General features: G+C 38.5%; 1 protein-coding gene across 4 annotated transcripts in view; it reads left to right on the top strand.

Annotated features, from left to right (window-relative positions):
* Positions 1 to 1,377: 1,377 nt before the first annotated feature.
* The window catches only part of RXFP1 (relaxin family peptide receptor 1), a 54,586-nt gene continuing 43,512 nt past the window's right edge, over positions 1,378 to 12,451 (top strand). For 2 of the 4 annotated variants that reach the window (XM_009474760.2, XM_087737261.1), the window contains exons 1-5: positions 2,696 to 2,833; positions 3,119 to 3,157; positions 3,450 to 3,527; positions 3,627 to 3,716; positions 3,829 to 3,901. In XM_009474760.2, coding sequence (XP_009473035.2) covers positions 3,513 to 3,527; positions 3,627 to 3,716; positions 3,829 to 3,901 — 178 coding nt within the window. In that variant the 5' untranslated portion in view covers positions 2,696 to 2,833; positions 3,119 to 3,157; positions 3,450 to 3,512. Of the gene's footprint in view, positions 1,431 to 2,695; positions 2,834 to 3,118; positions 3,158 to 3,449; positions 3,528 to 3,626; positions 3,717 to 3,828; positions 3,902 to 5,668; positions 5,829 to 12,451 lie in introns of those variants that run through there. The other 2 variants (XM_087737263.1, XM_087737264.1) reach the window with 2 other exon arrangements.

Raw genomic sequence — 12,451 nt, 5'->3', positions numbered from 1 at the left:
TTCTTAATCCAGGTGACAGCCCAACTGTATGACCATTCTGGTATCACACATCTATTTCTCTCTGACTTTAAAGCTGGCTTTGATAATTCTTTAACACAAAGGTTAGCTGAGTTATTGAAATGCCTTGCCTTCTCAAAACTTTATAAACTGCACCTTTTTGGAGTACATTCTATTAAAGTTTGACTTATGTTGTCAATGATCATATGTTTGATACCATCTCATGTTAAAATATGTAAATATATTGCTGGGAAACATTTTATGAACTTCACATCTTCTGATATTGTATACTCGGCTATTCATATTTGGGAAGTTTGCCTTTTCTTCTAGAAGCTTAGGTGCTGTAAAACAAAAATTGCAATCCCCCAAATATAACAGTGATAACATGGAAAAAAGTCACACTGAAAAAGTAGGATGTCATATACAATTCCTATGACATTTCCAAATGGTATAGTAACTTAGCAAAGCCATCATGCCTATAATCATACACAATCATAGAAATACTGTTACAATCTTTAATCAATCAAAAGACTGAAAATGGCTGATTAGGAAAAGATATCATTGGCAAAGCTTATATGTTTGGTTATTTTGAAGGAAGTGTACTTTCTACATTCCAACAGCAGCTTTGAGTCAGGCATGTTGGTGAGCTGTTATTTGATCTAGTCAAAACACCCAGCTGGAACAATCTGGAGAAAACTGGGGAAAATGAGGGAGGCAGCAAGTAAGTTTGCTCTGACTGAGTGCCTTTCTGCATGCCAGCTATAGAAGGACAGCTGGACAGGGTCACCAAACCACCCAGCAGCAGAGAGTACCTTTTGCAGAAGAAAGGAGGAAAGCATTTCAATGAGCTCAGAGCTAGCTAGATACTGCTGCTTGTACACCATTGTCTACAGCCAAACTAGTGTCTCATTTACAAACAACAAAAGACATGGAAGGGACAAATAGTCATCCCTGAATCCTTCCTCCTCTTCTGCCTGCCTTTTTCCTGTGGAACAGTGAAACTCATTGTCCGTGTTCCCCTCCGTAGCTACAGTCACGGACCTAGTGAGGGAGTTAGGATCACTCTGCAGCTGGGAGCTGGCACTAGAGCCAAACTTTGTACAATTGCTTTAGCTTAAAACAAGGTTGGCAGAACTTGTTTCTGTTTTGAGACACTTGGTGGATATACATATGTACTGAAACAAAATTCTGTGCTCTCCCTGTAATAAAGCCCTTCAGGAGAGAATATCTAGCTCAGGTAGTTTCTCCAGCAGAGGAAAGTCTTTCCCCTTTCTCCAGAAGCAAATGCCAGTAATCCCAGCTCAGCTGTGGCTGTGCTGATAAAGACGGTCTGCAGAGGGGAGTGAGAAGTCAGGAGGCCCTACAGCAAAGGTGCCTGTGCAGTTAGCTTGGTCTGTTGTGCCAGGTGTCCCAGGTTCTTCAGGTTCTGGGAGGTAAATCCTATTAAATTTCTGCAATTGTGCAATGGGGAAGTGTAATCTTTATGAAAAGATAACACATTCTTACAATACTAGTTGAGTCACAAGTGTCTGAGATAGATAAAGGAACTGCAGTACAGCTTACTGCTTGGAAAGAGCTGCTGTAGATGAGGTCTTTCCTTATCTTTCTGTGCTTAGATGGTTCAGATATTCTTGTACTTTTCCTGAGAGGCCCTTTAGTTTGCTCTGCTCTGAACTCAGGGAACCTGGTGTAGGTGTTAAATAAGGAATATATCCTCCAAAGGTAATGGTTGCCTGGTAAAATATAAACATCTTATTCTCAGTCACACTATCTGCAAAGGATACTGATGGAGCTTTGAAAGCAATGTAAATTAATTATAATTAAGCCAATTATGTTCATTTGCACAGTTAAATCTTTTGGATTGTAGGATTGACATACATAATGGAGAATTTACATTTTAAATGCTATGTTCTGAAGCCTTATCTGTTCATTAATTATTCACATTGCTATAATACAAAACCTAAAGTTTGGCCATCAAATGGCTGAGAAAGCAAGAGGTTCACTTCTTGGGGTATCATTTCTAAATATGAACTATACAGTCTTCATGACTGCGGATGGCAACATGGGCTCAGTTTTACTTTCAGTACTTCACTCTGCACTTCTTGTGTTTCACTAGGGCAACAAAACAGCTGACAATCTAGTCAGTGTTTTTAGCTAAAAATTTACTTTGCTTAATGAACAACTCTTAGTTATAAAGTCACCATTGCCATGTGTATTGTCTTGCGGGTCTTTGATTTGATACATGACATAAAGCATCCTTGAAACTATTCTTACTTAAATCAAGGAAAATTCCTACATTAGGAAACAGCAAAAATATCTCTGAGACCCGTACTACTTAGTACTTGGAGCAGCATGGTAATAGGTAGAGTTTATATGCATCTATCTGCCCCATGTAGACTAAAACTTAGAGATACCTTTGCTCCCACCTGTACTGAATCTGCTTGAAGCTTATCAGCTGTAACATTGGGTGTGGTAGAGTCAGAGCTTGAGGTAAAATATTTGTTAACCTCCAAGGGAGCAGCTGCAGCCTGTGAGTAAGTAAACATTTTTTTTCAAGCTGAAAAGGATTTCTAACTTATTTCCACAGTAGCAATGATTTACAGCTTAGTTTATTTTTATTTTTCATGGTGACAGTTACAATGATGATACATATATTTGTTTGCTTGTAGGAATTTCCTTCTATACAGCACTTAATGTGAATTATAGAAAAAAAGACTGCAAGGTCTTAGAACTTCACTAGCAATGCTTATCTGAAAGTGCTTCATAATTACTATTATTTAATTCTAAGCCCTGTATGCTCAATTTAATTTCTAACACTTTGTAATAGAAACATGAGGTAACTTTTCTCAGTAAAATAATAGCCATAATTATTTGAATTTGGTGAAACAGTTCATTAGTGTCTTCTGAGAGTTTGTGGTGTTGGTGGTACAATGTTGGATGAATGTTTGGGGGCGGGGAGGTTTCCTCCACAGATCTGACCAGTAGGTTCCTACAGTTTTAAAACTGCAATTTTAGACCAACTTTTTAGACTGGCACCAGATAGCTGTAAAGACAGAAAGTCAAATTGCGAGCATTTGTCAGTAAATAGTAAAGAAGTCAAATAGCACCTTTTTTGTTCCAGTGAATTCAGTTTAACCTGCTCATTTCTTGGAATTCAGAGGTAAACATCTTCATTATAACCCATACTACGGTTTTCTATGATTTTTTTTTATTTCAATTGTAGAATTGCTGTAAGTAGAAATGCAAGCAAATACTGACCATTACAAATAAGGTGGAATGTCTTTTCAAAGTTGTTTGAAACAAAAACATAATTCTGATGTGTTATTTCTTCGCTCTGTAGGGAATTAGCATATAAAGTCTACTGTTTTCTTGAAAAGAGAGTTCTAAACCACCAAAATCATAGAATCATGGAATGGCTTGGGCTGGAATGTTACAGCTTTTTTACATTTTAGGCAGGAGGGAAGTACTTATTGGCTTTCTAATGCACAGAAGTGCTTCTTCAAAAAGAAGTGAAAATGCTTTCAAGTAAGGTAAGCCAAAACTATTTTTCAAAAGCTAGTAATGTCCTATTTAATGTTTTGTTCTAATAATGAGGTTGCCTCTCCTCCTTTTTCTGCTCTGCTTTCCAGAGTTCAGCAGTGTGCATTTTTGTAACTCTGTCTTCTTGGTTTAAATATAATTACACTGAGAGAATGGGCTGGAAAATGCTGCTGCTTTATGTATCCTTACTATGAATGTATAAGAAATTCAGAAGAGGGAAGATCTCATTGTTTTTTTCCATAAAGCAAATGTTTGCAGCAAAATTAACCTTAATGAGTATCCTTGCTAAAGGTCCTTGAAAAAGAGGAAGGCTGGAAAGTGACAACTCCCATTGGGGCAGAGCTTCAGAAAATATATGTGGGTGGTATGTATCACATTTTGGTGTTTTCCCTGTTTACCCTGAGGCAGAAAATCTTGAGCTTTTGTAGTTGGTCAGACTGGTTTTTGAAGAAACAACTTGCTGGATTTATTTATTATCAGGTAAAAATAGTATATTCCAAAAACATATGTGGTTCCTACACATCTCAAATGGAGGTGACTAAATCAGAAGCAGAAAGCCATAGAAGAAATTATACCAGAAAAAGAAACTTTCTCTAGAACATCAGTTCTGTCTCATCCTGCAGTAAAGAGGTAGAGCTTTAATTTTCCTTGAAGGTATATTTCTCTTATTCTTCACATTCTTGGTTCAGTTTCTCCCTCTTATTTTCCCACCTTGGAAACCCTTTTCAGCTCAGGCATTAACCCTGCAGTATCTAGGTGTTATCTTAACTCTTTGTTTGAGGCAACTGTGGTTTTACTTGATATGGTCCAAAACTAGTACCCACCTTATAAAAGAAATTTTTTATAGGTCCCTAATCCTTTTAATCCATTTTTGCCTGGACACTGCCTAGTACTGGTGTTGGTACAGTAGATGGCAACAGTCTTTTGGGGCTTCCATAGATAAGAACCTTTTGGTTTAATCCTTACTATATTTTATATTCTTTTATATTAGAAATCAGGAGACTGATAGTTTCTAATATCTAATTTACAGACAACTTTGCCATAGCAACAGTGTAGACTTTGCTTTTGACTATGATATAGATTCTTCCCATTCTCTAAATTCACCATTTCATGTATGTGTCCATATATGCATGTATTTCCTTAGTCTGAGAGGCTTTCTTCCTTAGGTACCTGACATAGCTGCTGACATGTTACCAGTGCTCCCTGACCCTTGTCATCCTGGTATGCTGTTGAATCTAACAAGCTTTTAAATAAAAAAAAAAAAAATAAAAAAAATCTGAACCTCTTTGAGGGCAGATAAAGTTTAGCTCCTTGTCTCTAGTTCACCTCAGCTGGCCAACTCATTTGAAAATTTATCTTGCTGTGCTGATAAGTGTTAGCCTTCATATCGTAAAAAAAGATTATTAACCATGTGACTGTATATGTGATCGAGTATACTGTTATCTACTGGTAACAGTAAAGTCAAGGGCCAGATAGGAATGTCTCAATGCATTTAAGTAAGGAGAGAATCTGTGAAAAGTCTTATTCCCATACAGTATATGTTTCTGAACATCCCTCTTTGGTCTTTCAGACTGTTTTCTTTAGCATTAGTCATGAAGAGTGGTTAATGTGTAAAAATAGTGACATGCTGTTATTGGAAATAAATTACATTGTGCATTTTTCTGTATTTCAGTGAGTGACTGGATTGCTACAAAGGGACTGTGTTTATAAATTTCACTTCCCCTTACTTGAGAAACCACCAGTTTTTATCTAAACTATAGCAAATGTTTAAACAGATTTGCCTAAATAAAACTGTACTTTTCAGGCCTCTCGCAGTATTGTGACTTAGAGAAAAAAAATTAAGGAAAAAAAAATGGAGCTATTGATGACAATTCTCTGGACCTGGCTGTGTTTTGTGCAGCAGCAGCTTTCCTTGGGGCAGACTCGTGTCCGCGCACATCCCAGCCTTCTCCTGCTGCAGAGCAGACCCCATCCTGTAAGGGAGAGCCTGAGGAGCCGGTGTCCTCCTGGAAACTTTGGAAACTTTCGTGTCTGTATGCGTGTGTGTGTGTGTGCCAGACAGGGGGGAGAGAGGGAGACCTAGCGCAAAGGAGAGTAAAGGAGGGAAGGCAGGGGAGAGAAGGGAGCTTGCTTCATGCACTGCTGAAGGCTGTCAGAAGCAGACTGTACAAGCAGCGCGCTGGCGTGCAATTTAAGGGACAGCGTTCATTGACTTTATTCATTGAATTGCTGAAGGACAGATATGACATCCGACTGCTGCTTCTATATGTTCTTGCTTATTGGTACCAAGGGTAAGTGTATCTGGCTTTTTTTCTTGTTTTGAACATTGCAAAGCAGATAGCTGACAAACTTCAGTAGTGGATTTTTTTAAAAACTATGATATCTTAGTATTATTTTACCGCTCATGGCAATTATTCTTTGATAGAATCGAAGTGTAATGCAGTCTCTCAAGGTTACTAGCTACATGTAAGGATCAAATATTTTTGTACTTAATGCTTTGAGAGTTACAATTAATAGTTATGAGTTGAAATTAAAAAAAAAGAAACAGTTTAAACATTGCATAAATACTTGCTGTAAATATTTAATGAAGGTATATATAGAACAGAGTCATTTCAGATGCCTTGAAATCCACATTTTAGACTCAGTTCAGTAGTTTGTAGTGATACTGTACAGTCCTACTAGAATTAGTAATTCTCAAAAAGTAGATTGTGTTCAGGTAACAGGAATTTTTACCCTCTGATTCAGCATGATAGGCAATATAGCATGCAAGATGGAGACTGAATTAGATTTACGTTTTCCTTCAGATGCAAATCCCTTCAGTGTGGTGGGAGTTACACCTGACCTTCTCCTTACTTTAGTAATGTTTTCTTCATTCCATTCGAGTACCCTGTTTGTAAGTGCTGCTTTCGACTTCGATAAAGCTGTCCCTGTGAAGCTGCTGATACTGATCTATATGTTGGATTTTCCTAATTATTACAAGTTTCTTTAGTTGTAATTTTTATATTAAATATTGCTTTTGTTGCACTGTCAATACTAAAATAATGTTTTAGTAATTTTGTAGATTAAATAGCAATATTTTAAAAAGCAAACCTTTGCAATATCAACTGTTTTGTTAAACTAACAGGAGCATAAGGTTGAATTCTGCCACATTCTTCTGTATTGAACAATAGCTTGCTCTCTTTCCTGCTTTTAAATTAAAGCTTATGGGGTTTACATGTGCGTACTACGCTGCTTAGCATAAGATTTGTAAGGGATATTGCCCACATTAGGAGTCTGGGAAAGAGAGGTCCATTTACACTTATATTTATGGTTGCAAAGCTTAGCTAAATCTGTGGAAAAACTCTAAACAGTTGTATTATGTTTTGGAGGAATACATAATATGCAAGCTGCAAGCATGAAAAAACAGGGATGTTAATGTATTTGGAATTAAGCAGGCTATGATAATGAGATCTTATCAAGCCTGTGAGCTTCATAAGCATCCATGTTATCCATGAGCAATAATCCAGTATTTAAAGGTAGTTCTTCAAGGTATGCAGAATAAAAGCTAAAGGATTTCAAACAAATTAAGCCTTTCACATTACTGCTTTCTATATCAAAACAGTAAAATGTTGAAACATCCATGCAAGATGTGCAAATTATTATTGGTATAATTTCTGCTGGGTTAAATTGATCTCAGCTATGGAATTTATAAAACATATCAAAATATATTAAAGCATATTGCAAAATAGGATATCAGATGACAGTGAATGACTATGGGCCTTCTAGTGTTATAGTTATGATGGCTATTACCTCTTAAGGTGTTTGTTGGCTCATCATATATAACGTATTATAACACTTCTAAGAAAACCACATGGTTCATCTAGATTTGTTAAAGAGGGAAGCAGTGCACTCATAGATTAAAGTATGTGCGTGCCTGGAGTCTCTGCCACCTGTTAGTGCTCTATTTTGCACCAAAATGGGTTCCTGCTTAGTACCACTTCTCCTAACCTCCCTCAGTGCATAGTTCATAGCTTCACTGCCTTTCAGGGTTTTAGCCAGCAATCTGAATTGTAATCACATCTACAAGTTGGCTGATTTCATCCACACAATAGATTTAAACTTTGCTCAAGTCTTTAGGCTAGTTGATATTAAAACAAACACTCCTGAAGTAAGTATAATTGTGCTTAGAAATTGAATTTGTTGTTTGTGAACTGCTAGAAGTTCAGTGGTAAAGTTTTGTTGTGTTTGGTTTTTTTAATTTCTAGAACTCACAGATGCTCCTAATTCTTTAAAAAGTAAAATGAGAAATGTCTATTGTACAAAAGCTACTCTTGCCTGACCCATCCATATCAATTCAACCTATGCCTGCTTAGTTTTCCATTCAACAGCTAAAGTTGCACACAAGTAATCCCAATAGCTGTTTTATTTTGCTCTGTTCCTTCAGATTCCTCATTAAATCTTTTTATATGAAAAGCTTTTCTTCCAAAATCCACATAATCAAACTAATTCACATAATCAAGCTTTTTATGCACCAGCAACTCTCAGCAACTGTCTGACTGCTTTCCCATGCGGAATATACCATACCAGGTAGAGGGTTTCTTTGAAAACAAAGCAGCATCTATACCATGGTTTTCAGCAGCACAACAGCATCAATTGTAACATGGGGAAAAGTAAATTTTAGATTCCAGTTGTGGAACTGGCAGCATTGAATGGGTAGCCAGGATAAACACCTGCCTGGGTGGCTCGCCCCCCTTGCAAAGCTAGCTGGTCACTTAGGCATGTGACTGGTGTTGCACTGGCTGCTGCCACATCTTCTCTCTTAGTAAAATAATCAGCTGTAATCACTGCAACAACCATAGTGCACAGTTGTGTCCTTAGAGTCACTTTGATTAGCTTTCTGGGGACAAAAACTATTTTGTCCTCCTGGACTTTGGCTAAGTCGCAGACTCTTAAACAATTCATTTATCAATCATTAAGAAAAAAAGAACAACATTAGTATCTAAAGCTATTCAAAGTGAATTCCAAAAGGGATTTGGCAGGCTCCTCGTGGAAAACAATTGCGACTGTTACTATTTTAACCCTGTATGCTCTATGCCCCTACCTGAAGATTTCCAATCCTATTTCTGCTTGTGCCTACAGTTCCCCTTCCCTCCTCTTTCTGTTCTTCCCCTTCTGTATTTTTTTCCTTCCCTTACCCTCTCTTCAAAATGCCAAGGAAAACTTTCTTAAAACCATATGAAACGTATTAGCCATTCTAGTGCTGCATGCACATGACAGCTGTTTTCAAGGCCAAGATCTCTTACACCAAATGCTCTCTCTCAAATGTGGGAAAGAGACCATCCCAAATAGTTTGGAGAAGTGCATGTTGTGCAGGATAGTGCTCCTGTTTACGTAGTTTGTAACAAATTTTAAGATCCCTTCCAAATTTGTAGATAGGAAAGTGAAATTTCTTCAGCCTTTGCACAAGCTCAAATAATCATTGTGTAATAATAATTTTTGGTTATTTATTTTCTGTCATTTAACTTGGGCATTAATCTGACTGGCTTACCTGTGGCTAGACGAATAATGTGCATCTTGTATACCTATGTGTACAACAAAAATTAATATCTTTACAGAAAATCAGGGAGGAAAACTAGATTTCCTGAGGAAATTTTCTGATGTTAGAGGGTAGTGAAAAGCCTACACAGTGATAAACTAAAGCTCTGAAAGTTAGATCATTGTCATCTGCACAGGCTGGTCCGCCTGCGACTGCTGCATGGGCAAGGATGCTTTCACCTCTCCATTGAAAGCACTAGGGGCTACCCAACTTGCAAACCTGTCTTGGCTGTTTAGAGCAACTCTACCAGACTTGAACCATTTGCTCTGAAATTTTATATGCAATGTGGACTTTTTTTCACCTTGAGCAAGAAGACCAGCAAAACTCTACCAAAATAATTTCATTTTTTCAGAAAGTGAGGAATTGGTACTTTGCCTATGTTGAACAATTCTGTGAATCTTGTATTAAGCAATGCCTTTTCTTAAACAAATAAGGACTTCTGCAGTATTCCTCTGCAAATCACTGTGTCTGAGAGAGAGTCCTCTGACAGGCCATCTTACTAAAGCTAATGAGCCTGTTCAAGCCTAGTTGCGGTAGTGTAAAAATTAACCTTCTCTAATGGATGTTCCTGGATGCTAGAGACCAGTGTGAAACTCATCAGAGGAACTGTCACCAGCGATCTCGGTGAGGGTTTCCTGGTGGTGCCATGTATCCTATACTTCGAAGCCATCAAATTAGACTTTGAAATGACTGGTTCAAAGTGGGGAGGTGTAAGCAGCTGAGAGAATCACAAAGTCATATTGGTTGTGCCTGAAAGACAGAGAAGGTGAAAATGTATTGGGAAGGACTGAGCAAGGAGACTGAAAGCAGGAGAGGAAGGCAGGACGAGGGAGAAGAGAGGTAAGGGAAAAGGCTAATCAGAAAGGCTATTAATCTGGGAGAGTAGAGGCTGAGGAAAGGGACGTGTGAGAGGGAGCCCGCAGGGAAGAGTGAATTAATTAAAGGAGAAGGACAAGGAGCTCTGAGAGAGGGGAGTATCTGAAGAATAAAGTCAGAGGATGGTGAGACCAGAGCTAGGACCCCATGTGGACAGAAGGGGATGAGAGGATGGGAAGCAGGTAGTGATTAGGCAAGAAAGGATGGAAGTGCGGTAAGCAGCCAGGGTGAGGAAACGATGAGACTGAGCAGAAAAAGGAGCTGTGCTTGGTGGGGTGAGCACTGTGCTACAAAGCTGGAAGGAAGCTCAAGATTGTCCTGTTGCTTACTATCTCCTTGCAAAATGTGTCCTCCTGCGTAACACCTCTGCTCAGAGGCTGGTAATTAGTGCTATCGGATCACTCTGCCCTCTCAAACACCGAAGGTCTGGAGAGCTAAAGGATCTGAACTAGTGATGCAGCATGGTGTCACATTATGCAATGTCAGAGGAAAACCAATTTCCTCTTTTAATAGCCCGGGATGTTACCTATATCAAAGAACATTATCAATTTTGCAAACTCAGTGCTTAGGAATCAAGATGAAGGATGCAATCTTAATTTGTCCTATGTGCACATACTACATTTTCTTCACGCTATAGCTCCGCAAAAACTTGTGCTTTTTGTACTGCATTTGAAGAATGAATGAGAAATGTATAGTGAATTATGCTGCCTGTGTGACCTCTTATTCATTTGTTGTAGAAGATAAAGATAAAATGTGAATGAGGCTGGGGATAACAAAATGACGGCCGTGTGATGAAGGCAACTGAACTCTGCTGTGGAAAACTGATTTCTGTTCCTTTTTCTTGCCCCAGACAGTGATGCTCTAAACGCTTTGTAAATGGATAATAATTATATGGCAGGTTTTCTAGCTTTTTTGGCTTGATCATCCTGATGTAGCAGTGTTCATTTCACAGCTGCCACTGAAATCTGTAAAAGCTGTGCTTTAAGTAAAATATGAAGCCAATTCTGAAAGTAGGAACCTAAAATTAACAGAAACATTTGCCATACATATGTTAATGTCTCAGCTCCCCGTCTGAGCAATAATACCATATTCTAAACTGTAATCTAAGAAATCTGTGAGGACTTCAAAATGGGAAGTCTAATTGTTGTAGCTGTATGACTGAACTAATGAGGAATTTAATATTGTAACCTGTAAGTGGTTAGACTGTAGACTAAGCAGCAGGATATCGGTGATCCATTAGAAGACTACTCAAAGTGTAGGTAAAGTGCCTGTAGCATTATATCGAAGTGTGTTTGCAGAAATGTATGAAATTTAAAGATCTGTGACAGAATTTGAATGTATGCTGCCAATAACTGATGTCGCACATAAAGAAGTGACTGTATATGCAAAGAAGTAATGCACAATATTATGCTCGCTAACTGCTGTGTTGCCCTCAACGCTCATGAGGGATCCAGCATGCAGCTGACTTGTGTGACAGGGCAAGATACAGATACAAGGAAGAATGACTGATGGAAAAGCATGGGTTTGAATGAGTCTCTGGAGCCATCAGCTGTGGCCTGTTGGGGAAAGCTGGCCCTGGGAGGGCAAGTCGTCCCTGAGTACCTGATGTCAGGGGAAAAGGGTGGCCAGGCAGTGGGAAGGAAGAGTCCCACAGCAGCTACACTGATCCTGCAGGACTTGTGCACATGAGATCACTTACCAGAGTTTATCCAGAGAGGACGTTAAATCACCCAGTCCTGTATACCACAGGTCATTGTGTTCCACCCACGTACTCTGTAGCAATCCCAAGGCTTTATTTGGTCAAAATGTTTATTCTCAGTCAAGTAATTGTTTCCTCCAGAGGAGAACAAGTGCCACTACAACACTAAGGGTGGCAGAGGCTGTATGGCAACTGAGACTTGAAGATGTGCATAGGTCTGCCAAAGCAGGTGAACGCTGCCTTTTTCTCCTCTGCTCTGTAGAGAAAATAAAAGCACTGACTTGACCTGGGAGAAGAATCTTTTTCCCGTCACAGACCTGATTGTCAGTGTTGTGCTGAACGTGCAGAAAAAAAGCACAGTGTTTGGAAAGACGGTGGTATTTTTTTACTTAGAAATATATATTTTTTTCTCTTTTACTTTGTTTTTCAGTTGCAATTAAAAAAAGAGATTTAAAAATTGGTGAGATAGCAACTGACCAGCTCTTCTTTGGAATCAACTAGTAAGAACAGCATCCATTCATGAAACTTAAATTCTGGCCCCAACATAGTTAAAGCCAAAGTTTGCGCTGTATGGAAAAGGAGAGACTATGATAATGAATTTAAAAGCCATGTGATTGTAGGTCAAATGCCTTGATTAGTCTGGAGAAGTTAATAGTAATACAGTCGACAAAGATGATCTGCATTTTTAGAGGTTTATTCAAGAAGGCCCATCTACCATGAAAATACACTCCCTGATTTCAGTTTCTGGTCTTCAATTCCATGTT

This window comes from Nipponia nippon, unplaced genomic scaffold (assembly GCF_047370975.1).
Source record: "Nipponia nippon isolate SJK-2023a ecotype South Korea unplaced genomic scaffold, ASM4737097v1 scaffold_6, whole genome shotgun sequence".
In the NCBI taxonomy this organism is placed as follows: domain Eukaryota; kingdom Metazoa; phylum Chordata; class Aves; order Pelecaniformes; family Threskiornithidae; genus Nipponia; species Nipponia nippon.
The sequence above is the reverse complement of the archived record's forward strand: the minus strand, read 5'-3'. Positions and strand labels throughout refer to the sequence as shown.